General features: G+C 49.8%; 1 protein-coding gene across 3 annotated transcripts in view; it reads right to left on the bottom strand.

Moving 5' to 3' along the window:
* ANKRD27 (ankyrin repeat domain 27) overlaps positions 1–26780 on the bottom strand; it is an 80418-nt gene that overhangs the window by 39869 nt on the left and 13769 nt on the right. For 2 of the 3 annotated variants that reach the window (XM_010367012.2, XM_030941936.1), the window contains exons 2-12: positions 23310–23441; positions 13650–13760; positions 10708–10864; positions 8300–8454; positions 7553–7612; positions 7412–7465; positions 7264–7329; positions 7103–7179; positions 5992–6113; positions 4617–4695; positions 3662–3794 (exon numbers count right to left, since the gene is read on the bottom strand). In XM_010367012.2, the coding sequence (XP_010365314.2) occupies positions 3662–3794; positions 4617–4695; positions 5992–6113; positions 7103–7179; positions 7264–7329; positions 7412–7465; positions 7553–7612; positions 8300–8454; positions 10708–10864; positions 13650–13760; positions 23310–23411 (1116 nt within the window). In that variant the 5' untranslated portion in view covers positions 23412–23441. The remainder of the gene's footprint in view (positions 1–3661; positions 3795–4616; positions 4696–5991; positions 6114–7102; positions 7180–7263; positions 7330–7411; positions 7466–7552; positions 7613–8299; positions 8455–10707; positions 10865–13649; positions 13761–23309; positions 23442–26780) is intronic. The other variant, XM_030941937.1, reaches the window with a different exon arrangement.

The following is a 26780-nucleotide window of genomic DNA, read 5'->3' as shown; positions in this document are numbered from 1 at the left end:
CCGGGCGAGGTGGCGGGCGCCTGTAGTCCCAGCTACTAGGGAGGCTGAGGCAGGAGAATGGCGTGAACCTGGGAGGCGGAGCTTGCAGTGAGCTGAGATCTGGCCACTGCACTCCAGCCTGGGCGTGAGACTCCGTCTCAAAAAAAAAAAAAAAAGAAGAAGACAGATTAATTATTCATCAACTACCTGAATACTGTCAATGAGTACAGCGAGATCATGACCTAAAATTTTGGTTAAAAAGGTAACTGTGTTCGTTCCCTGTCACCGCCAAGTCATGTGGAGGTGGAGGCTCGGGTGTGTTCAAGATTCAGCTGCACCCATGACCCACTGCTATGGCTGAGAAAGGCCTTGCACTGCTGTACCCGTGACCCACTGCCATGGCCAAGGAAGACATTACTGCTGGCGGTGTAATGGACGTTAACACTGCTTTATGAGGGGTGCTGAAGGACACCCTTATCCACGGTGGCCTAGCGCATGGAATTCGCAAAGCTGCCAAAGCCTCAAACGAATGCTGAGCCCATCTTGGTGTGCTTACATCCAACTGTGATGTGCCTGCGTGTGCCACATCGGGGAGACCCTGGGTGCTGAACACCAGGTCAAACTAATTAAGGTTGATGACAACGAGCAATGAGGGGAATGGGTAAGGCCTCCGTAAAACTGACAAGACAGAGGAGACCCTATGAAGGGGCTGGCTGCAGCTGTGTAGCAGTTAAGGACTATGACAAAGAATCTCAGACCAAGGATGTCATCAGGGAGAGCTTCATGTGCAAGAAATGAACGAATAAAACGCTGGCTCACATTCCTCAAAAAAAAAAAAAAAGATACAATTGTGTATGCACAGAAAAAAAGACAAATGCTAAAATATTAATAAGTGTCACCCCTGGCTAGTAAGTTTACGGAAGTTTTTGTTGTCTTCACTGCCATTTTATAGTCTGCAAATATTATTTGTAAGCAAACATTAGTCTTCTAATTAGAAAAAAATTAAGCTATTCTTTTGGGGAAAAAACGGTACTCACTCTCTCTCTCTCTATATATATATGTACATACATATTTGAGACAGAGTCTCACTGTGTCACTCAGGCTAGAATGCAGTGGTGTAATCTCGGCTCACTGCAACCTCTGCCACCCGGATTAAAGCAATTCTCCTGCCTCAGCCTCCCAAGTAGCTAGGGATTATAGGCACCTGCCACCATGCCTGGCTAATTCTCTTATTTTCAGTAGAGACAGGGTTTCACCATGTTGACCAGGCTGGTCTCGAACTCCTGACCTCAGATGATCCACCCGCCTTGGCCTCCCAAAGTGCTGGGATTACAGGCGTGAGCCACCATGCCCGGCCCAGCACACAATATAATTTCACTTATGTAAAATATACATGGGTAGGGAAAAGACTGAAAATGCATGAACGTGTTAATAACGAATGAATGCGATGGAACTGCCTGTACCTGAGGGCGCCTGGACAGGCTGATGCTGTCTCCCAGACGTTTGACCTCATCATTATTTTGAGAGATTCTACACCAAGCTCTGACAAAGATGAATGTTCAATCCTCGGTACTCTCACCTTGTAATACAGAGATCTTTTCATTTTATTGATTTCAACTTTGTGATTTCTGTGAGTATGATCACGTTTTACTCATTGGTATGTAGTGAAACAGGCCAGCAGGACAACTGTGGTTCAAGATTCTGGCGATTCACGCAGAAATATAATCACACACCCCCACTCCAGCCAACACTCACCAACAACCAAGGAAATAATGGCAAGGCCACCGAGTCCTCAAATTGCACACATTAATGGTCTCACTGATGGCAGCGGTGGCCCATCAGGAGTGGCTGCTGCAGACGTAAGCTGCAGTGGAGGAGGTGCGGCCAGAATTGTGCACTCTGCAGGGCCAACAGGAGCCAGGAATAGGCGGGAGCCCCATCTCCTACTGAGTTGGCAGGGCGGGAGCCCTGAACTCCCAGGAACAGCTGCAGCCGCCTAGCCACAGCTCTGGATCCAGGCACCTCTGAGCTCTCGGGGGCCCAGGAAGTGCCCCTGCCCCGGCAGGCTCATAAGTGCCTGCTCCCGCTCCCCCAACTCCTGGCACCCACTCCTCCCTACTCCTGGCACCCACTCCAATTTCGGAGCAAAGGTGAGGCCAAGTCAGGTACTGTTACAACCCAGCCAGGTGTGCGCATGCTTGGGGTGACGCTGACACGCCAGCCTACTGATGCCTCAGACCCCTCCAACATTTTGGGAGCTGATGAGCATGGGAGAGTGGCCAAGACAGGGGCTGAGAGCAGCTTGGCATGGGCCTGCAGGTGCCCCTTGGCACAAACAGCCTGGGCACACTGGCCAGCATGCTGAAGGTGGCAGAAGGCAGACAGGCTCCCGAGTGGAAGGGCAGGTCCCGAGTGAAGCCCCACCTTCAGAACAAGGACAGCCTGAAGCCTGGGGGCCGGGCTGTCAGTTCCAAGTGGAGTCTACGGCCCAGAGTGAGAACTCATGGTGCTTTTTCCAGGCCCACCCATGGACCAATCAGCACATACTCCCTCCCTTCTGAGCCATAAAAACCCTGGACTCAGCCAGACTCAGACAGATGTTGGGACTACTAACTGCGGAAAGGAGCTATCTACGTCGGGCCTCTTTGACTCGTCAGGATGACCTGCCTGCGGTAAGGAACTGCCCACTGAGCGTCTCCTGAGAGCTGTTCTGCCGTTCAGTGAAGTTCCCCTCTGCCTTGCTTACCCTCCACTAGTCTACGTACCTCATTCTTCCTGGACATGGCACAAGAACTCAGGACCCACCAAATGGCAGGACTGAAAGAGCTGTAACATAAACAAAGCTAAAACATGCTCCGAACTCACTACACTGCAGGTGACAAAAAGGAGAGAAGAGCTCTCTGGCCCTTCAGGGAGCCCAACCTAGGAGTTCCCTGAGCCAGGGCTATGACACTCTCCTTGGGGCTCTGCAGTTCCCGGTCTCTCCAAGCTTCCAGGTGCCACTGTGTTCCCCAGTGCCCACCGTGGAAGCAGCCTACAGTATGCCTGCTCTAGCTGCATCCTTGCATGGAGCAGGACCCTGCAGGAGCAACTTGGAGCTGCCCACACCACCTCAGTCAGCACACCATGCCCGGTTGTGTGCAGTGGCCGGACCCTGCACTTGCTCACATACCCCTTGCCACTCCACACCTGGCTTGCCCTCGGGAGGCGTAGATCTGGGCCAGCAGCGCAAGCCAAGTGCAGCCTACCAGGCCAGGAGGGTGAAACAAGCCCAGCAGGCCTGAACAAAACTCAGGCAAAGGAGCTACCAGCCACAGAGATTTCCGGCTGGAAAGGTGACAGCCCAGGGATTCCGTGACATCACTTCTTGAATATCAAGGTCAAGAAATCAAAATTCCCTACTTCTGGCTTCCCTTTGCACCCACATGTCTTTGGAGAGGACGGGGACTAATGAAGTAGGATATTAACAACGAAAATCCCGATGATAACCCAGCAACTTTTACCGCCAATTGGGGGCTTGGTGTTTTCAGAGTGATTTTCAAGACTCACAGCCCTCAAACAGCTGAGGCCCCATTCCTGGGAGGCAATTTAAGAATCCCTCTGCCCACATAGCAACCCCAGCACCCTATCAAGGGAACCATGATGCCCACAAAGGAAGGCCAGGGCAGGGGTGAGATCTTACAGGGGGTTTAGCGGAGAGGCTTCCTTGCCGAATATATTCTATGGCAGCTTCGAATGAGGTCAGGCAGTATCCCAGTTCATCCTTTGCCGAGCTGCTGAACCTGAAGTTTTTGATGTAACTCAAATTTGCCATCCTAATGAAAGGAAGAAAAAAGTTACGTTGTTGTCTATTCAAGTCACACTTCTGCAAAAACAGTATTATTGGCTCGGGCGGCTGACCAAATATCTAAAGTGTCGGTTCGCTCAGGGAGCTACCACCACGCTCCCCTGGGTCTCTCTGCAGAGCGTGTGCGATTAGGAACACAAGTAAAATGACTAGCTAGTTCCCTGAAATAGTCTTTAGCAAGCTGATTACTATAAACTGAGCTGTGGGTTCCAGGGGGAAGATGATGGGTTCGGGGCCAGAAAGAATGGCAATCAGCTTTCTGCTCAACCACTGCCTAGACACTCGTTCCAGAACAAGAAACATAAGCTCTCTGGGCCTTGGTTTCCCTATCAGTAAGTGGATGGATGAAGCGGGGGATGCTCCACACCGAGCTCATAACAGGTGTCCATCTGAAGGTGGGCTTCTCCTAGAGTTATATTAGAACTACCACAGTGCAGTGCTGCCTTTTTTTTTTTTTTTTGAGATGGAGTCTTGCTCTGTCGCCCAGGCTGGAGTGCAGTGGTGCCATCTTGGCTCACAGAAAGCTCCACCTCCTGGGTTCATGCCATTCTCCTGCCTCAGCCTTCCAAGTAGCTGGGACTACAGGCGTCCCGCCACCATGCCTGGCTAATTTTTTTTGTATTTTTTAGTAGAGATGGGGTTTCACCACGTTAGCCAGGATGGTCTCGATCTCCTGACCTTGTGATCCACCTGCCTCAGCCTCCCAAAGTGCTGGGATTACAGGTGTGAGCCACCGTGCCTGGTCAAGCGGCTGCCATTTTTAAAAGAGCATCTTAACAGAAAATGTTACCAATTAGGGATCTCCGTTTTCACAAGCAAGTATAACAGGACTGATAGCAGATCATCAGCACACATGGTCTCCAGGTTCACTGCAAAGAGGAAACACACATTCAATGCCATCATGAGATTCAAATGGACTGACAAGCGTATCGATTCCCTACCACCGCACACCTTGCGAAACCACCTATCAAGGAGATCGTACATCGGGGAAGAAATGTCATTGCACAAGCTCCTTTACAGTGTCCTGATCAGATGTCAGGTCCAGAGGGAAAGGAATGCCCAGCATCTTCAGAACATGACCAAAACAAGATATTAATAACTCAGGACAGATACGGCGGCATGCGCCTATAATCCCAGAGCTTTGGGAGGCCAAGACGGGAGAACTGCTTGAGGCCAGGAGTCTGAGACCAGCCTGGGCAACATAGCAAGACCCCCACCTCTACAAAAAATATGAAAATTAGCCAAGTGTGGTGCATGCCTGCAATCCGAGGTACTTGGGAGGCTGAGGCAAGAGGATCACTTGAGCTCAGGAGTTCAAGGATGTAGTATAGTGACCTACAAATGCACCCAGCCTGAGTGACAGAGTGAGACTCTATCTCTTAAGACCAAAAAAAAAAAAAAGAGATGTTAACTCCAAGCAGACCATGCCTTGCCACCCTCCTGGACAGTGAAAGAGCCCAGGGAGGTGGCTACAGTGATACAAAACGAAGATGAGTCCAGAGCCATCACCAAAAGCCTCTTTCTTCCTAAAGTCACTAAGGTCCTTCCTAAGGTCACTTCCGTTTTATAGACATGGAGTCCACTGCCCATGTGGAGTTTCACTTTTTTTTCATTTTGAAATTTTAAGTAATTCATTCATGTTTAAAAATTCAAACAATACAAAAGAGCAAATTGTGAATGTTCCTCCCATCCCTGCCAGCCAGTCTCTTTTCCCAGAGGCTCCTGCGGCTGCTTCCTGCACATCTGTCCAGGACAGCTATGAGCTCACCATCACATCGTGGCTACACAGCTGTCCCCCTTTCTTCGATGCTGTTGGCTGGAAGTCTACCATATGCATTCCTCTTTATTTCATTCGATATACTCAGGATCATCCCTTATCTACACATATAGCTGTACCTCATGTCTCTTCCTTATTGACTTTTTCTTGACTTGTTTTCTTTTTTTTTTTTTTTGAGAAGGGGTCTCGCTCTGTCACCCAGACTGGAGTGCACCTCCAATTCCTGGCCTCAAGTGATCCTCCCACCTTGGCCTCCCAAAGCACTGGGGTTACAGAGGTGAGCCACCGTGCCCAGCCCCATAAAAATTCCTTAAGATAGCATCACTCTTTGCTTTTTCATCTGGATGTAGCATCTACCCCTTGGCCAGGCCCCTTCCCAAGCACAAACCTCTCTGGCTTGGAGACTGTGTAATGAGCTGCACCACCTTTCGCAAGCAGACAAGCTTCTGCTGTGGGGAGGTGCATTTGTTCAGCTGAGCCAGCTCTCTTTTGGCACGAGGTATGTTAAAGCTGTAAAATAATTTGGAAAGTGACAACTTCACAGCACAGTAAGAGAACTCTTCGGCCTGGATCTAAGAACACATCTCAGGGTCTACACTTCTCACAACAAACCAGAAGGAAGGAAACACAAAAACAGATACTGAGAAGTCATCTGACTCAAGTCAGGGGCAAAACAGAACAGCCTTCAATCCCATTCAGGCTGCCAGGTGATACAGCTGTACAAGAAAGTTGAAAAAAAAAATCCTATTCCTAGAGGGAAATAACCCAAAGAGGGTTGTGGGAGGTGAAACATTTTTGTGTTCCAATGAAACTTAAATTAGGCTGGGTGCAGTGGCTCACACCCGTAATCCCAGCACTTGTAAGCCAAGGTGGGCAGATCATTTGAGGTCAGGAGTTCAAGACCAGCCTGGCCAACAAGGTGAAACCCCATCTCCACTAAAAATACAAAAATTAGCAGGGCGTGGTGGTATGCACCTGTAATCCCAGCTACTCGGGAGGCTGAGGCAGGAGAATCACTTGAACTCGGAAGGCGGACGTTGCAGTGAGCCGAGATCACGCCACTGCACTCCAGCCTGGGTGACAGAGTGAGACTTCGTCTCAAAAAAAAAAAAATTAAAATTTAAAAAATGAAACTTAAATTAACTCCTAAGTAGGTGCCTCTATGGCAAGGTTCCCTTGGGTGGGCAGGTGGGATGTCCCCTGCATGCAGAACCCACGTGGGCAAATTACATGCCCACTTGAGGACTAGCTGCACAAATCCCTGTGCCTAGTGGCTTCCATCCAGTCAGCGTGCTGGTGCACAGTGTGGGAGGGGGATGGCTACACCAGTCACCTGTAAAGGGTAGCCCTTCATCTTTGGTTGCAAGTAACTGCACTGCTCCTCAGAACCAACCATGTCAAATCAGCGTGTCGCCTCTGCCACCAAGAGGGCCTACTTCCAGGAGAAGACAGCGCCCCTGCCTCCGAGAACACCAAGCCGCTGTGGCACAAACCCTTACCTGAACTCCGGTTTCACACCAATATCTTTCTGCTGAAGATCTTGAAGGCTTCTTGTGATTTTGTTAAAGGCAGCATCCTAACAACAGATTTTAACGAGCCTTCAAATTTCTCAAAAAGCACAGCAGGCTTCCATCTTGGGTGATAATAACTGAGAACCTACCTCGCTTGCCTCCATGGTCCCCACGTATTTAAAGATCAGGTCGTAAATTTCATGATGGACGTACATCTGTGGAATCAACAGACCCCATTCAGGGTGTGAGCAGGCAACAGGGTGTGCCTTCCTCCCAGCCACTCCACCCCAACCTCACCTCCACTGCCTGCTTCATCAGGCTCATTTGGGCCTCCTGCTTGGCAAGCATTTTCTAGAGGGCAAGAGAAGCACAGTAAAAGGGCTTGGATTTGCATGGGGGTGCACCGCAATCCTCCCTCTTGGAAGTCTTGCTGCTTACCAGGTGAGAGTCCCTCAGAAGCTGCTGGAGGCATTTGGTGTAGAGAGCATTCGCTGAGTCCTAAACCACACAGAGCAGAGGGACCTTACCAGCGAGGCCATGACGCGGGAGCCAGAGCAGGTAACGCGCCCAGAGTTTCAAGGGTTAACGCAAGCTTTATCAAGTCAATTACATGATTTTTCTCAACTTTTTTTTTTTTTAGGTGTGTATGCATTAAAAGCAGGAGAAATTTCCCCTTGGGGTTAACAAGAGGATAACAATACTCATTTTTATACTTCCTCATGGCTTATACCACTTGGTTTTCTTTTTTTTTAAGAGAAAGGGTCTCACTTTGTTGCCCAAAGTAGAGGGCAGTGGTATGACTACAGCACGCTGCAGTCTCAAATGCCTGAGCTAAAATGATCCTCCCACCTCCACCTCTCAAGTAGCTGCGAATACACGTGCATGTCACCACACCTGGCTAATTTTTGTATTTTCTGTAGCGATGGGGTCTTTCTATGTTGCCCAGGCTGGTCTTAAACTCCCAGCCTCAAGAGATCCTCCCATCTTGGCCTCCCAAAGTGCTGGGAAGACAGGCTTACACCACCATGCCCGGCTAAACTACTTTTATAGTTAGAGAGAAACATTTTTAAAAGACTTCAAACAGTAAGGCAGCACCAGGCAGTTCCAGAGAAAACTGAGGGTTCCCGGTGCCCTGCACTGAACCGAGACAGGGCACGCCAGGCAAAGGACAGCACAGCTACTGACTATGTGGTGACGGAGGCTCTTCCTCTCGCATTCTCGGAATGTTCGGTGGAAAGAGGCGATGTTCCTGTCAAATCGCTCGGAGTGTCCTCCCAAGAACTCTCTCACATCTTCAATGGTTTTCAGGGAAAAGGGATCTGAGGGTGCCAAAGGCTCTTCTGAAAAAGAAACAGGTCGGGCCTGCTGAAGCCTCTGCTGGTTCCTGACGCTGTTCTATCCTACCCTAGAGGGTCTAGGCCCTCTGTGGAGGAGGGCAAATGTCATTATTCCAAGACACTGCACAAGAACAGCCCAGTTACAGGACACCCTGGAGTCCAGAGAGCCTGGTCCTCTCAAGGCCTCTTCCTGGGACAAAACCAAACTATCTGGGACCATCGGCAAGACCCCGATTCCTGACAATAAGAGCCTCAGGGGGCATCCTGCACACTGTTATCTCAATTTTCTGGGGCAAATGAAGGATTATTATGTATTAAAAATAACGAAATCTCAAAGAGGCACAATGCTGGAGCTGGGCGCTATAAGAGCCAGCCCTGAAGCTGAGACCCAGAGACAAAGCTGGGGCTACCACTTTGCACAACTCATGGGGCAACAGTCACATCCCGGGTTGATCAAAGGCAGGCTGAGGTCTACGTGAATGCTGCCTCCTGGAACTGTGCAATGCCCGACCTATGCAACAGTAGCCCTGATCCATATCTCCTCAGCCCAGTGACTTTAAGTTCTAGGAGGAACCACTGGAAACGATGATACAGGTCTCCATGTGGCTCTTGAATATTTTCCAGGATGTTTAACCTTTTTAAAAAAATAATTTGGCCGGGCACGGTGGCTCAAGCCTGTAATCCCAGCACTTTGGGAGGCCGAGACGGGCGGGTTAACGAGGTCAGGAGATCGAGACCATCCTGGCCAACACGGTGAAACCCTGTCTCTACTAAAAAATACAAAAAACTAGCCGGGCGAGGTGGCGGGCGCCTGTAGTCCCAGCTACTCGGGAGGCTGAGGCAGGAGAATGGCGTAAACCCGGGAGGCGGAGCTTGCAGTGAGCTGAGATTCGGCCACTGCACTCCAGCCTGGGCGAGACAGAGCGAGACTCCGTCTCAACAACAACAACAAAAAAATTAATTTATTGGCCGGGCACAGTGGCTCCCGCCTGTAATCCCAGTACTTTGGGAGGCTGAGGCGGGCAGATCACAAGGTCAAGAGATTGAGACCATCCTGGCCAACACGGTGAAACCCTGTCTCTACTAAAAATACAAAAATTAGCTGGGTGTGGTGGTGGACGCCTGTAATCCCAGCTACTCAGGAGGCTGAGGCAGGAGAATCGCTTGAACCCAGGAGCTGGAGGTTGCAGTGAGCTGAGATTATGCCACTGCACTCCAGCCTGGCAACAGAGCAAGACTCCATCTCAAAAATAATTAAACAATAACAATAATTTTATTGTTTTTGGAGAGAGGGTCCTGCTCTGTAGCCCACACTAGAGTGCAGTGGTGTGATCATGGCTCAGTGCAGCCTTGAATTCCTAGGCTCGAGTGACCCTCCCACCTCAGCCTCTTGAATAACTGAGACTACAGGCATGTACCACCATGCTCAGCTAATTTTTATCTTTTTTTTTTTTTTTTGAGGCGAATTCTCACTCTGTAGCCCAGGCTGGAGTGCAGCGGTGCGATCTTGGCTCACAGCAACCTCCCTGTCCCGGGTTCAAGTGATTCTCCTGCCTCAGCCTTCTGAGTAGCTGGGATTATAGGAGTGCACCACTGCACCTGAATTTTTGTATTTTAGTAGAGATGGGGTTTCACCATGTTGGCCAGGCTGGTCTTGAACTCTTGACCTCAGGTAATCCACCCACCTCAGCTTCCCAAAGTGCTAGGATTACAGGCGTGAGCACCACGCCCGGCCTATTTTTTATTTTTGAGACAGTCTCACTCTGTCATCCAGGATAGAGTGCAGCGGCGTGATCTCAGCTCACTGCAACCTCCGCCTTCTGGGTTCAAGCAATTCTCCTGCCTCAGCCTCCCGAGCAGCTGGGATTACAGGGGCATGCCACCATACCTAGCTAATTTTTGTATTTTTGGTAGAGATGGGGTTTCACCCTATTGACCAGGCTGATCTTGAACTCCTGGTCTCAAGTAATCTGCCTGCCTCAGCCTCCCAAAGTGTTGGGATTACAGACATGAGCCACTGTGGCCGGCTTGATTTTTTAAATTTTTTATAGAGACGGGGTCTCACCACGTTGTCTAGGCTAGTTTTGAACTCCTGGCCTCAAGTGATCCTCGCGCCTTGGCCTCCCAAAGTGCAGGGATTACAGGCACAAGCCACCATACCCGGCCTTGTTTAACCTTTCGACAGTTAAGTCAGGAACAAGTTCAACAAACACATTTCTCTAAAGCAGGAGAAAAGGGTTTTTTCTTCCAGAATACCTGAACTCTCTCTCTTTTCCAAAGGATGGGCTATACACAGGATGCTGAAACTCTCTTCTTTTTCATTGTAGAAAGTTTCTTCAAAGAGAACAGGCACTGAGAGAAGACAGGCAAAACCAGCTCCTAATTTAATCCTGTTCCCTTGTATAAAGACATCCTGCAAACAAGAAAGCCATCACTGCACCAGCAGCCGGGGCAACCATGTCCCACTCTTAGCCTGGCCCCCAACGCAGCATGTAACCAGACCCTATGGCCTTCACCCCAGTGTGGGTTTGCTGCGGCACAAATACTCTCCTGTTTTGTTCGTTTTGATACTAAAATGTTTCCTCTTTGTTGACCTAGTAACTGTGGCTGCAAGATACCCGAATTATTTTTATTTTTTTAGCCTCCTGAGTACCTGGCACCACAGGCACCCACCACCACACCCAGATAATTTTTATATTTTTAGTAGAGTCGTGTTTCGCCATGTTGGCCAGGCTGATCTCAAACTCCCGGCCTCAGGTGATCCGCCCACCTTGGCCTCCTGGAGTGCTGGGATTACAGGCGTGAGCCACTGCGCCCGGCCCACATGGTGCATTTGTTCATCTTTTTAGTTTCTCATTTGGAACAGTGCCTAGGTCTTTCTTCGCCTTTCACGACATTGACATCTTTGTTGTGTACTGCAGACCCTCCCTCCATGTGTTTGGGAGGGTTTGTCTGATGTTTCTTGACAATTAGAATCCTGACAATTAGAGAGTTTTACAGTCACATGTTTCTGAAAGGAATGCCCTGAAAGGGGTGTTTTACCTCCCTCTGTGTATCCTGTTGGAAGGCACATGATGTCAGCTGTTGGAAGGCACCTGATAGCATTTTTCACTGTTGATGTTAACCATGGGGCATGTGTTGTGTTTTTTTGTTTTTTTTTTTTTTTTTGCTTTTAAAGAGGAAGCAGATAGGTTCTGAGAGAGGGAGACTTTATTCCCATTCATGAATGGCCCTGTTTTTCCCGGTATCCCCGTGGTCAGGGAAGCCTGGCCACGCTGTCCTCACTGGGGCGGGAGCTGTGTGCAGACACAGCAGCTGAGGCTCGTGGCGCTGTGACGGGGAGAGGAAGCACGGGGTTGTCAGTGCACCTGCTCTGCCCTGTGGCTCACAAGATACACTGCTATTTTCCTGCCACAGATCTGCTCACCCCAGCTGTCAGTCAGCTTAGTTGATTTGTTCTCTTTTAGACACCCAGATCTACAAAGAGGACAGGAGTTGGGCTTTGCGCGGCTGGTCTGCCCCGAGCACCCAGCCATGACCACAGTGAGCCGTGCAGGGAGTAGCAGGTGGGATTCAGCCCTGGCCACACTGCAGCACCAGATTACTTCCATCTATTAGAAAGGGAGAGCATTCTTACTTTTTCTTTTCACAAAGAACACAGGATTTCTTCTACTCAAGAAATAACTCAATGTTTTTTCTGTTGCAACATTTAAAAAGGATCCAGGCCGGGTGCAGTGGCTCATGCCTGTAATCCAAGCACTTTGGGAGACCAAGGTGGGTGGATCATTTGAGGTCAGGAGCTGAGACTGAGCTACTGCACTCCAGCCTGGGTGACAGAGTGAGACTCTGTCTCCAAAAAAAAAAAAAAAAAAAAACGCACTGTGTGATTCCAGAGCTAAGAAGAAAAAAAATGCTAAATTATCTGAGTTCGATCACTGCATTGTGGTTACATGAGAGAATGCCTCTTCTTGGGAAATACACACTGAACTGTCTTGGGCTAAAGGGCACAGTGCCTGCAACTTAGTCTCAAAAGATTCAGGCTGGGAGTAGCAGCACACACCTGTAATTCTAGCACTTTGGGAGGCTGAGGCGGGCATATCATGAGGTCAAGACATCAAGACCATCCTGGCCAACACGGTGAAACCCCGTCTCTACTAAAAACACAAAAATTAGCTGGGCATGGTGGCGCATGCCTGTAGTCCCAGCTACTCGGGAGACTGAGGCAGAAGAATCGCTTGAACCTGGGAGGTAGAGGTTGGGTGCACTGAGTCAAGATCACACCACTGCACTCCAGCCTGGTGACAGAGCGAGATTCTGTCTGAGAAAAAAAAAAAAAGATTCAAAATAATAATGTCGAGAGAGAGATAAAACAACCAATGTGGCAAGAACGTTAACAGCTTGGGGGAAAGCATGTTTAAGAGTTTTTTTGACTTTACTAAAACATTTGAAATTATTTCAAAACAAAAGATTGTTTTTTGGGTGGTTTTTTTTTTCTTCTTCCAGACAGGGTCTCGCTCTGTTGCCCAGGCTACAGGGCGGGTAACATAATCATGGCTTACTGCAAGCTCAAACTCCTGGGCTTAAGCAATTCTCCCACCTCTGCCTCCCAAGTAGCTGGGACTATAAGCACGCACCATCACGTCTGGCTAATTTTTTTATTTTTATTTTTGGCAGAGATGAGGTCTTGCTGTGTTGTCCAGGCTGGTCTCAAACTCCTGGCCTCAAGTGATTCTCCTGCCTTGGCCTCCCAAAGTGCTAGGATTACAGGCATGAGCCACCATGCCCAGCCGAAACAAAAAGCTTTTAAAAACTAAAATAGTCATCCCTGATGTCCTATCTGGGGCCAAGAAACTGACAAGCTTTTCATGGTACTGGGATAAAGCAACTTCCTCTGGCTCGGACAAGCAAGGAGGAGGTGTTCCAGTGACACATGGCAGACACCCCATCACAGGCTCAGGCAGAGACGCTCGGCACCTCCCTGGCCTCCAAGGCAGCAGCTGGGGTCCTGCTCACTGTCACCACCTCCCTTTCCTCCACCACAAAGGCAGGGTCCCTCCAGCCCCCCATGGGGCTGCACCATGTGTCAAATGCCACCATTGCCAGTAGCTGTGAAAGGCTGAGAACGGGACTCTCTTCCCTCCCCTCCAGTCCCAAACACAGAGTAGGTGACCCTGGCCCACCCACCAAGAAATGAATACCTTTCCATTTAAGGTCTGAAAATGTTCTTCCACAGGTATCAAAATGTAGGACTCAAACTGACAAGTAGACTGGATGCTGCTCGACAGGCTTCCTTTGCAGGGTACTAAGACCTAGAAAAAACAATTTGGGGGAGCATTAGACAGACGTGCCATTTACCACCTCAGCAGAACAGGGTGTGCCCAAAGGCGCTCCAGCTGGACACACAGTGGGACCTGCTGGCAGACAGAATGCCCGAGGTCCCTTGCCAACATGGTCACAGTGGCTGCCGGCTGAGTTGATCTGCTGCTGCTGCTGTTGTTGTTGTTGCTGCTGTTGTGATGGAATCAGGCAGAGGAGGAGAACAGTACAAATCCTTCTCCACCTTCAGATGTGGAGGCTGACGGCTCCTTCCCACACTTGCTGGGTCCTCCCCCAAGCTAGTGGCCCCAGGCTCCCTATCTATTCTTAACAGCGCAGTTACAAGGACCCAGGGGCTCAGGGACAAGTCCAGATGAAGACAGGAGCACTTGGAAAGTACAGAAAAGGGAAGCTAAAAAATCACACCTTCTCCCACCATTCAAAAAAGAAACACGGCCGGGTGCGGTGTCTCATGCCTGTAATTGTAGCACTTTGAGAGGCCAAGGCAGGTAGATCACTTGAGGTCAGGAGTTCTAGACCAGTCTGGCCAACATGGCAAAACCCTGGCTCTACTAAAAAGACAAAAATTAGCAAGGCACGGTGGTGCATGCCTGTAATGCCAGCACTTTGGGCGGCTGAGGCAGGCGGATCACTTGAGGTCAGGAGTTTGAGACCAGCCTGGGCCACATGGTAAAACCCTGTCTCTACTAAAGAAACAAAAAACAAACACAAAAACGGAACAAAAAAATTAGCTGGGCATGGTGGTGCACGCCTATAGTCCCAGCTACTTGGGAGGTTGAGGTGGAAGGATCGCCTAGGCCTGAGAGGCAGAGGTTGCAGTGAGCTGAGATCGCGTCACTGCACTCCAGCCTGGGTGAGAGTTGTCTCCAAAAAAAAAAGCATACAGGAAAGAGTAGAAGGAAAGCATCATCTATGGGGAGCCCACCTTGGCCTCCCAAAGTGCTGGGATGACAGTCAGGAGCCACTGTGCCTGGTCCATTGTATTATTCTTTCTACCTTTATATGTTTGAAATTAAACATAATAATCTGAAATTTTAATAAAAAATTAAAATAAAGCGAGGCCCTTAGATATTAGGCTAGAAGAAACGAGCTCAAGGCTTCCAAGTGGCCTCACCACTGCAGCTGGCAGACAAAGAAAGAAGATCCTAGAGGCCAAAGTGGGTCACAGGCAATGGGATCTAAAGAGCCAGTCCTCGGGTGTTTAATGTTTGAAGTCGAAGATGGCCCCCCTCCAGCTGCACATGAAGGACTCACACCATCCCATTCAAGGAAGTGCCGTGGCTGGAGGGCCTTCATCTGGTCTCCGGGAAGCAGGAACTTCAAAGGGGCCTCACAGAACTCTGTCCCACTGTGCCCACATGCTGCCCGCTTGTTCGCATCACCTTCTCCGCCTCCCCCACTTGCATAACGCACGCCTGGCCCCATTCACGGCATCCCCACTGCCAAGCACACTACAGGACACGAGGCAGGTGCCCAGTGCATGTTTGCTGGGTAAATCGGGGGCCCTCAGAACCAACCCTTCCCCCATCCAGATTTCTGGCAGACACAAAACGGAGCTCTAGTTCCTCCTACGCTAAGAAATAGAGAGGCTTCTGCTGCCCAGAGCATTTCATAGCAAGCAGAAGCCAACGCTGGGCTCTCAGGCTCCACCCACCCCCACAGCAATCTTGCTGAGACTGGGAAGGAGTCAGGCCTGGAGGAGGGGGTGGGCAGCTAGGCCAATGGCCTCCAGGCTTTCCCTTAGGGGGCTTCAGACTACTGGAGTAGCTGTGGAGTTTTTACAGGAGTTTTTACAGCCGGCAAAGACTTTTCAGAGTTACCGGCATAGATAAAGTTCAGAGTTACCGTGAAGACCAGAAGGTGGGGACCTAGAAATTTCAAGACTTAACCAAAAAATGGTTTATTCTAGCCCCTTTATAAAGAATTTTAAAATAACAGTAATTAAAGAAAGGCCAGGTGCAGTGGCTCACGCCTGTAATCCCAACACTTAGGGAGGCTGAGGCAGGTGGATCGCCTGAGGTCAGGAGTTTGAGACCAGCCTGGCCAACATGGCGAAACCCCATCTCTACAACTAAAAACACAAAAATTAGCCAGGCGTGGTGGCGGCCACTTGTAATCCCAGTTACTCAGGAGGCTGAGGCAGAAGAATCGCTTGAACCCGGGAGGCGGAGGTTACAGTGAGCCAAGATCGCACTACTACATTCCAGCCTGGACTACAAGAGCGAAACTCCATCCCGGGGGTGGCGTGGGGGTGGGGGGAGAAAGAAAGTCCTGCAGGAGGTGCATTTATGGGGAGAAACCAAAGGAGACAAGCACCGTGGTGCATGCCTGTAATCACAGCACTTTGGGAGGCCGAGGCAGGTGGATCACTTGTGTCCAGGAGTTTGACACCAGCCTGGGCGACAGGGCAAAACCCTGTCTCTACAAAAAATACAAAAATTACCCAGGCATGGTGGTGCACACCTGTAGTCCCAGCTAAGGAGGCTAAGACAGGAGGATCACTTAAGCCCAGGAGGCGGAGGTTGTAGTGAGCCACTACACTCCAGCGTGGGAGACACAGCAAGATCCCATTTCAAAAGAAAGAAAGAAGGAAAGAAAAGTCAACTAAAAAGCAAGAATCTGCCTGAGTGGCACCTACTCCAGGGCACCCTCCTGCCTCCTCCCCAGGCTGGATTAAGCACTCCACAACTGCCCACACTGCCTTCCGTCCTGACACTCATTCCTCTGGCCTGCAAATGGCCTGTTTCTGAAATTCCCTGAAGGCATGCCAAGTTCCCTACTGATCATGTAACCCTGAAACCTGGCATGGTGCCTGGTGTGGAGTGGATGGCCACGGTTTGTTGGAAGCATCTATACTAAATAAATCCTGAGAACTGGAGCAGGGGTCTCAGCGCCCTTAGCTTGGATGAAAGTCAGTTCCTGGGGCTTAGAAGACATGCCGCTAGGCTCCCAGACTAGGCCCCCGGAGCCTGCTTACCTCGTTAAATCAGACACCTCAATAAAAGGACCAAGTTTAATTAATCTCCTTTAAAATTTCTGTTTCACTTGTAGGCAAAGGGGCCGGTCCCCTGGTGCACCTGGGAAACCTGGAGGACTTCCAACCCTGCGCTGGAGCCCCAGGGACGCAGACCTGCCCAGCCTGCTCTGAGGACGCCGCAGGTGTGTAATTAGCCAGATAGCTGTAAGCACAGCGGTGACTTTTAGAAGCGGTGGGGGTGTCACGGGCCTCTGAGATTGAAATTTGAAATCTGGGTGAGCAAAGGAGAAGGCGCTTCCACTGTCCAATCAGATAGCAGAGGAGGGCAGGAAGGAGACACCTGCCTGGATGCCGGGCATCCCCAAAAAAGGAGCACCTGGGAAGGAAGGTGCCTTGAGGCGTGGCTGGGTGGGGGTGGGGAGGGAAGGAGCAGTCAAGCTGCACCCTCAGCTGCCCCACACACACTGCTGCAGGGCCACACGAAGAGGCGGCCCAGCAGCGTGGGCACAGGGAGAAGCATGGCGCAGTTCACTCTGCAGGAGACACGTTTTTCTTTTCTTTTGTTTTTTTGTTTGTTTGTTTGTTTTTGTTTTTCGAGGCGGAGTCTCTTTCTGTTGCCCAGGATGGAGTGCAGTGGCGTGATCTTAGCTCACTGCAACCTCCGCCTCCCGGGTTCATGCGATCCTCCTGCCTCAGCCTCCCAAGTAGCTGGGATTACAAGCGCCCAGCACTATGCCTGGCTAATTTTTTGTATTTTTAGCACAGACCAGGTTTCACTGTGTTGGCCAAAGTGGTCTCAAACTCCTGACCTCATGATCTGCCCGCCTCGGCCTCCCAAAGTGCTGGGATTACAGGCGTGAGCCACCGTGCCCGGCCAAGACACATGTTTTTAAGCAGTGATTTCACATTTTTGCAGTCTGATAAAAGACTCTGATCTCCAGGGCAGACTCAAGGGCAGTCAAACTTGGTACAAGGTCACGACCGGCCTGGGCAACATAGTGAGACCCTATCTCTACCAAAATATTAAAAATGAAATAAAGGGCCGGGCGCGGTGGCTCAAGCCTGTAATCCCAGCACTTTGGGAGGCCGAGACAGGCGGAGCACGAGGTCAGGAGATCAAGACCATCCTGGCTAACCCGGTGAAACCCCGTCTCTACTAAAAAAAATACAAAAAACTAGCCGGGCGAGGTGGCAGGCGCCTGTAAGTCCCAGCTACTCGGGAGGCTCAGGCAGGAGAATGGCGTGAACCCGGGAGGTGGAGCTTGCAGTGAGCTGAGATCTGGCCACTGCACTCCAGGCTGGGTAACAGAGCGAGACTCCGCCTCAGAAAAAAAAAAAAAAAAATGAAATAAAGTTGGTACAATGCCCAAACTTCATGGAAAGATATTTGGCATTCAACTGCTGAGGCCACAGAGATCCCTTAGAGGTGAGAGAAAGGATGGCATCTACGTTGCTGAGGCTGGAGTGCAGTGGCTAGTTAGAGGTACAATCCCACTACTGATCAGCACGGGAGTTTTTGTTTTGTTTTGTTTTTTCTTTTTTTGAGATAAGAGTCTTGCTCTTTCGCCTGGGCTGAAGTGCAGTGGCGCGATCTCGGCTCACTGTAACCTCTGCCTCCGGGGTTCAACGGATTCTCATGCCTCAGCCATCCAAGCAGCTGGGATTAACAGTGCGCACCACCACACCTAGCTAATTTTTGTATTTTTAGTAGATATGGGTTTTCACCATGTTGACCAGGCTGGTCTTGAACTCCTGATCTCAAATGATCCGCCTGCCTTGGCCTCCCACAGTGCTGGGATTACAGGCGTGAGCCACTGTGCCCGGCACAGCACGGGACTTTTGACCTGCTCCATTTCCAACCTGGCAGTGTTCACCCCTCCTTGGGCAACATGGTGGTCCCCCAGTCCTGGGAGGTCACCATATTGATGCCAAACTTAGTATGGAGATGCAATCAGCATAGCTCACGACATCCCAGAGCTCCTGGGTTCCAGCGATCCTCCTGCCTTAGCCTCCTGAGTAGCTGGGACTATAGGCCTGTGCCAACATGACCGACAACCTCACTGATTCAAATACACCAAACAAGGCTGAGGAAGACCAGAGGCTCACCGCTGCCCCCTGTGGACCCCAGCAGTTCCTTGTGGATGCCCTGGATCTCAGGAGGAGCTGGAGTGAGGGTCTGGGGTTCTGTGGGGAAACCCTGGATGGTACAGCCTGAGAAGAATCTCCATTCTCCGGTGTCCCCGAAAGGAAGACAAGGCAGAAAAGTTTATTCAAAATCCCCCTTTTGTTAAAGTGGGCTTGACTGGAATCCCATGACTTGTAGCTGAAAAGCACTTAGTTGGCCAGGCATGGTGGCTCACACCTATAATCCCAGCAGTTTGGGAGGCCAAGGCAGGAGGATTGCCTGAGGTCAGGAGTTCAAGGCCAGCCTGGGCAAGAAATTGAGACCCCCCCCGTCTCTACAAAAATTACAAAAGTTAGGCCGATGCAGTGGCTCATGCCTGTAATCCCAGCACTTTGGGAGGTCGAGGCAGGTGGATCACTTGAGGTCAGGAGTTCGAGACAAGCCTGGTCAACATAGTGAAACCCCATCTCTGCTAAAAATACAAACATCAGCCAGGCATGGTGGTGGGTGCCTGTAATCCCAACTACTTGGTAGGCTGAGGTAGGAGAATTGCTTGAACCCGGGAGGCGGAAGTTGCAGCAAACTGAGATAGAGCCACTACACTCCAGCCTGGGCAACACAGTGAGACTCTGTCTCAAAAAAAAAAAAAAAAAAAAAAAGGAAAAGAAAGAAAAAGAAAAGCCCGGAGTGGCAGCCACCGGGCTCAGTAACACCATGCTAAGCAAGATAGAGCTTCTCCAAAGAGCTTCCACAGAAATAACTATGCCACAGCATGACACTTCTAAAAAGCTAAAGATATATATGAATATATGCACCTGTCTAGACAGTAGTTTAAAATATCATACAATGAAGATAGGAATGGAGGAAATATTCCTGCAGTAAGGCCAGGCCCTCCCTGATCCATGCCTGCCCTGCGTCCTGCACATTTCCTCTGCGACACTCACCACCATCGTAATTAGTATGCACTCGCTCAGTAAATGACCATCTCTCACACTAGAATTTAAGCTCCATGAGGGTAAAGATGGTGATCTACGGCCAGGCATGGCAGCTCACGCCTGTAATCCCAGCACTTTGGGAGGCCGAGGCAGGAGGATCACTTGAGGCCAGGAGTTCAAGAATAGCCTGGGCAACATAGTGAGACCCCATCTCTACAAAAAATAAAAAACAGCCAGTCATGGTGGCACATGCTTGTAGTCCCAGCTACTTGGGAGGCTGAGGCAGAAGGACTGCTTGATTCTAGAGGTTTGACGCTGCAGTGAGCCACGTTCACATCACTGCACTCTAGCCCAGCCTGGGGGACAGAGCAAGACCTTATCTCAAAAAAAAAAAAAGTAGTGATGTGTGTTTCTGTCTCTTGGTGAATCCCCACCATCAAGCAAAGTGTCTTGCATACTGCAGCTTTTAATAATTGCTGTGGCCGGGTGCAGTGGCTCAAGCCTGTAATCCCAGCACTTTGGGAGGCCGAGACGGGCGGAGCACGAGGTCAGGAGATCAAGACCATCCTGGCTAACACGGTGAAACCCCGTCTCTACCAAAAAATACAAAAAACTAGCCGGGCGATTTGGCAGAAGTCTGTAGTCCCAGCTACTCGGGAGCCTGAGGCAGGAGAATGGCGTAAACCCGGGAGGCGGAGCTTGCAGTGAGCTGAGATCCAGCCACTGCACTCCAGCCTGGGCAACAGAGCCAGACTCCATCTCAAGAAAAAAAAAAAATAATAATAATAATAATAATAATTGCTGTGGAATGAACTCATTATAATGAATGATGACAATGAATGTCTTTGGTGAAGTTTATGAGATTTTTATTTGGAAAGAGCTATATTCTCTAATTTTTTAAATAATGAACTTTTTGGCTTCTAAAATCTAAAGTAAGAATATTGTAGTGAAGAAATATGGATCACAAAACTAATCATAAAACCTGGAAAAGATGTCAAGAAACCTAGCTTCTCGGCCGGGCGCAGTGGCTCAAGCCTGTAATCCCAGCACTTTGGGAGGCTGAGACGGGCGGATCACGAGGTCAGGAGATCGAGACCATCCTGGCTAACACGGTGAAACCCCGTCTCTACTAAAAATACAAAAACTAGCCGGGCGAGGTGGCGGGCGCCTGTAGTCCCAGCTACTCGGGAGGCTGAGGCAGGAGAATGGCGTAAACCCGGGAGGCGGAGCTTGCAGTGAGCTGAGATCTGGCCACTGCACTCCAGTCCGGGCGACAGAGCGAGACTCCGCCTCAAAAAAAAAAAAAAAAAAAAAAAAAAACCTAGCTTCTCTTTGGGAGACGGAGGCGGACGGATCACTTGAGGCCAGGAGTTTGAGACCAGCCAGGACAACATGGTGAAACCCCATCCCTACTAAAAATACAAAAATTAGGCCGGCTGTGGGGACTCACGCCTGTAATCCCAGTTTATTGGGAGGCCAAGGCGGGTGGATCATGAAGTCAAGAGACCGAGACCATCCGGGCCAACATGGTGAAACCCCGTCTCCACTAAAAATACAAAAATTAGTTGGGCGTGGTGGCGCGCGCCTGTAGTCCCAGCTACTCAGGAGGCTGAGGCAGGAAAACTGCTTGAACCCAGGAGGCGGAGCTTGCAGTGATTCAAGATGGCGCCACTGCACTGTAGCCTGACAGAGCAAGACTCTGTTTCAAAAAAAAAAACATTAGCCGGGCATGGTGGCTTGTGCCTCTAATCCCAGCTACTCATGAGGCTGAGGCAAATCGCTTGAACCCGGGAGGCAGAGATTGCAGAGAGTCAGAGTCAAGATCGTGCCACTGCACTCCAGCCTGAGCAACAGAGTGAGACTCTGTCTCCAAAAAAAAAAAAAGAAACCCGGTTTCTGATGGCAGAGCTTGGCCTGGGCAAAATGAAAGTCAATTCCTGGCTGGGTGCGGTGGCTCAAGCCTGTAATCCCAGCACTTTGGGAGGCCTAGACAGGCGGATCATGAGGTCAGGAGATCGAGACCATCCTGGCTAACACGGTGAAACCCTGTCTCTACTAAAAAAACACAAAAAATCTAGCCGGGCGAGGTGGCAGGTGCCTGTAGTCCCAGCAACTCGGTAGGCTGAGGCAGGAGAATGGCGTAAACCCGGGACGTGAAGCTTGCAGTGAGCTGAGATCCGGCCACTACACACCAGCCCGGGCAACAGAGCGAGATTCTGTCTCAAAAAAAAAAAAAAAAGAAAGAAAGTCAATTCCGGGCCAGGCACGGTGGCTCATGCCTGTAATCCCAGCAGTTTGGGAAGCCGAGGTGGGAGCATCACCTGAGGTCGGGAGTTCGAGACCAGCATGGCCAACATGGGTGAAACCCCATCTCTACTAAAAACACAAAAATTAGCCAGGTGTGGTTGCACACACCTGCAATCCCAGCTACTTGGGAGGTTGAGGCAGGAGAATCACTTGAACCTGGGAGGCAGATGTTGCTGTGAGCCGAGGTCACACCACCAAACTCCAGCCTGGGCGATAGAACAAGACTCTGTCTCAAAAAAAATTAATAAATAAAAATAAAAGTAAATGAAAGTCAATTCCAGTGTCCCTGAGAGGCCACTGAGAACCTGAAGACACACTCAGCTAACCTGACTTCTCCTTCAGCTCAAACCCTCAGACACCTCACATACCTGAGTAAAGTCGCCCCACGGGATAAGAGAAGTGGATATGCCCATTTGAGAGAGTAGGAGACAACAGACAAAAAGAAGACACAAGACTCCTCAAGCAGAGGCCACAGACGACACAAATGCACCCGGGACACTGTGTCCCCTAGTGCTGTCTAAGTAGGATGCCCACTAAGTTCACTGACCTGAGAACCGGAAAGATCCACAACACGGGGCCTGCCCTCTGTCCAGGCAGATGCCCCCACCGTGACAGGTGACAGCGTCTCCTGCCTGCTTCTCATTTCTGTCACCTGGCTGCCCCTGAAGGCTTCTGAGGTTGTGGCCTCTACCAGAGAAGTTCTTTCATCATGGTGCTTTCCTTTCGGAAAAGCCTTTCTAAGCAGTCTATGAATGCATTTACTTGGTCCCTTATTCTATGAGGGTGAGCACCCACTTCCCAGACAGACCAGGACTCGTGAGGCCCCAGGGAGCAACTCATTTTAGCCCTGGAGAAGCCCCCATAGGCAAGAGAGAAACAAGAGACCACCACAGCATGAGACCAAGTGTCACTGGTGGTGCTCTACGAAAGGGTACAGTTAGCCACAGGCAGGGGCCGGGAGTTCAGAGAAAGTATTACAGACTGGAATGCAATCCCAGGAGGCTTCCTGGAGGGAGCGGCTCATGGGGGCCCCTCACTGCTCACTTAGAGACCAAGCACACTGCTGGGAGCTTGTTAAGCTGGGTTTATAACGAACTCCCTCCAAACTGAGTCTTAGTCTACCACATGTCTGGAACCATTCATGCCTCAGGGCAACCCTGAGGCTCAGCGCACTTACGATGCCATGGATTTGGGCCACTTTGCTGCACAAGTCCGGGCGCCACTTTTGCAGAGCCAGATAGAAAGGATTTTTCAGGAGGTCTTCATCATACAGAGCCATATGGACTTCAGATGGGTCTGAGCAAATCTCCTGCAACAAGGGAGGGAAAAGCAGTGAATGGCCATTTTCGAATTTATGTAACACATGAAAGTCTGCATGTGGCATTTTCTCTTTTTTTTGAGATGGAGTCTCACTCTGTCACCCAGTCTGGAGTGCAGCAGTGCAATCTCAGCTCACTACAACCTCTGCCTCCCGGGCTCAAACAATTCTCCTGGCTCAGCCTCGGGAGCAGCAGGGACTACAGGCGCCCGCCATCACGCCCGCTAATTTTTGTATTTTTAGTAAAGACAGGGTTTTGCCATGTTGGCCAGGCTGGTCTTGAACTCCTGACCTCAGGTGATCTGCCCACTTGGCCTCCCAAAGTGCTGGGATTACAGGCATGAGCCATCACACCCGACCTGCATCTGGCAATTTCTAAAGAGCATCCTCCAAATAAAAAAGAATTCATGACTGACTCCACCTGGAAATCTCAAATATATCCCACCAATTCCAAGATGACCTATTTGTTGGCTGATGTGTAAATTATGTTCAGAAAATCTTGTTAAACTCCAAGTCTTGGCTAAAGTATAAATGGCTATTTTTAGAACATCCTACAGGACCAAAATTATGACACTCTCAAGATACTCATGTATTTTTAATGAAATATTTTATCACACGGAAAAGTACTGAGTAATAATGCAAACCTAGCACTAGAATGAAGGAATCATGACATTTTGCCATGTTTGCCTCAGATTTTCTTTTAAGAAATAAAGTAGAAGGCAGGTGTGATGGTTCATGCCTGTCATTCTACCACTTTGGGAGCCTGAGGCAAGAGGATCCCGTGAGCCCAGGAGTTCAAGACCAGTCTGGGCAATATAGAAAACCCTCATCTCTACAAAAATAAACAATTATCTAGGTGTGGTGGCATGTGCCTGTTAGTCCCAGCCACTTGGGAGGCTGAGGCAGGAGAATCGCTTGAACCCAGGACGCAGAGGTTGCAGTGAGCCGAGATCATGCCACTGCATTCCAGTCTGGACGACAGAGCGAGACTCTGTCTCAAAAAAAAGAAAATGAAAGAGGCCTGGGAGAGCTCCTTTGCTCCTCCTGGCCACGTGAGGTTACAGAGAACAGACAGCTGTCTATGAAGCAGGCCCTCCCCAGACACCCAACCTGCAGGACCTTTACCTTGTACTTCCAGCCTCCAGAACTGTGAGAAACACATTTCTGTCATTTTCAAGTCATCCAGTCTACAGTGTTTTGTTACAGCAGCCTGCATTGGCTGAGACAGTGAGTATAAAGTCATATCCCACTGTTTTTAATTTTCACTGATTCATTAACTAAATGAACTAAATTTCTTTATGTTATGTAAACTGCCTTATGTCTTTTGCTCACTTTCCCACTGGGTTGTTGGCCTTTTTCTTAGGATTTATAGTTCTTTACACATCTGTATACTAGGGTAAGTTTTAAATACCATCTTCCAGGTTGGCTATAATCACAGCACTTGGGAAGGATGAGGTAGGAGGATCGCTTGAGGTCAAGAGTTCAAGACTAGCCTGGGCAACATAGCGAGACCCCCATCTCTACAAAAAAAAGTTTTAAAAATTAGCCATGCGTGGTGGTGTGTGCCTATAGTCCCAGCTACTCAGGAGGCTGGGGCAGGAGAATCACTTCAGCCCAGGAGGTTAAGGCCACTAGGAGCCATGATCACGCCATTGCACTCCACCCTGCGTGATGGAGCAAGACGCTGTGTAAAAAAGAATATATATATATGCACACACACATATACTCACATCATCTCCCAGTCTGTAACTTGCTTTTTCATTTTGTCAAATGGATGTGTTCAGAAATAGAAGTTTGGATGTTATTTAGTTATTTTGAGACAGGGTTTCACACTGTCGCCCAGGCTAGAGCTGGAGTCCAGTGGCATGATCACAGCTCACCATAACCTTGAACTCCTGGGCTCAAGTGATCTCCCACCTCCCACCTCAGCCTCCAGAGCAGCTGGGACTACAGGCATGCACCACCACACCCAGCTTTTTTTTTATTTTTCATTTTTTGTAGAGATGAGATTTTGCTGTGTTGCCCAAGCTGAACTTGAACTCTTGGCCTTATGTAATCCTCCCACCTCAGCCTCCCAAAACGCTGGGATTACAGGTGTGAGTCACTGTGTCTGGACAGAAATTTTGATGTGAATGGGAAGTCATCCCTCAGTATACTTGGGGGATTGGTTCCAGGACCCCCTTGTATACCCAAGTCCATTCATACTCAAATCTCATGGTCGGCCCTGTGGAACTCACATGTCTGTGTCAGCCCTCCATATAGAGAAATTTGCAACCTGTGAATATGGTATTTTCAACCCGAATTTGGTTGAAAAAAACACATGTAAGTGGGCCCACACAGTTCAAACCCGTATTGTTCAAGGGTCAACAATAGTTGGATTTGCCACTCTTTGCCTTTAAGGTCAGTGCTTTTAGAGACTTAGGAAGTCTGTAATTGGCATGTCTATCCTCTGGCAGGTCTTTTTGCAAAGTGACTTCACTATTCCCCCAACAGAAGATAGAGTAGGCCAGGCACGGTGGCTCACGCCTATAATCCCAGCACTTTGGAAGGCCGAGGCAGGCGAATCACTTGAGATCATGAGTTCGAGATCAGTCCAACCAACATGGCGAAATCACATCTCTACAAAAATACAAAAATTACCGGGGAGTGGTGGCGTGTGCCTGTTATCCCAGCTACCTGGGAGGCTGAGGCAGAAGAATTGCTTGAACTCAGGAGGCAGAGGTTGCAGTGACCCGAGATCCTGGCACTGCACTCCACCTTGGGCAAAAGAGAGAGACTCAGTCTCAAAAAAAAGAAAAAAAAAGGAAGCAGACTCATTTCCACAGCCCCTGAATCAGAGCCAGCCCTGTGACTTGCTTCAAACAACAGGGAGAATCGATGCTATACAGTTTATGAATGTCAGCTTCAAGAGGTCTTACAGGGGCCAGGCACAATGGCTCACTCCTGTAATCCCAGCACTTTGGGAGGCCAAGGGGGGAGGATCACTTCAGACCAGGAGTTAGAGACCAGCCTGGGCAAAATAGCAAGACCCTGTCTCTACAAATGATAAAATACAAAAATTATGGGCCGGGCGCGGTGGCTCGCAACTGTAACCCCAGTACTTTGGGAGGTCGAGGTGGGCAGATCACGAGGTCAGGAGATTCAGACCATGGTGAAACCCCGTCTCTACTAAAAATACAAAAAATATTAGCCAGGCGCGGTGGCGGGTGCCTGTAGTCCCAGCTACTCAGGAGGCTGAGGCAGGAGAATGGCGTGAACCCGGGAGGCGGAGCTTGTAGTGAGCTGAGATAGTGCCACCGCACTCCAGCCTGGGTGACAGAGCGAGATTCC

This window comes from Rhinopithecus roxellana, chromosome 12, assembly GCF_007565055.1.
Source record: "Rhinopithecus roxellana isolate Shanxi Qingling chromosome 12, ASM756505v1, whole genome shotgun sequence".
Taxonomy (NCBI): domain Eukaryota; kingdom Metazoa; phylum Chordata; class Mammalia; order Primates; family Cercopithecidae; genus Rhinopithecus; species Rhinopithecus roxellana.
The sequence above is the reverse complement of the archived record's forward strand: the minus strand, read 5'-3'. Positions and strand labels throughout refer to the sequence as shown.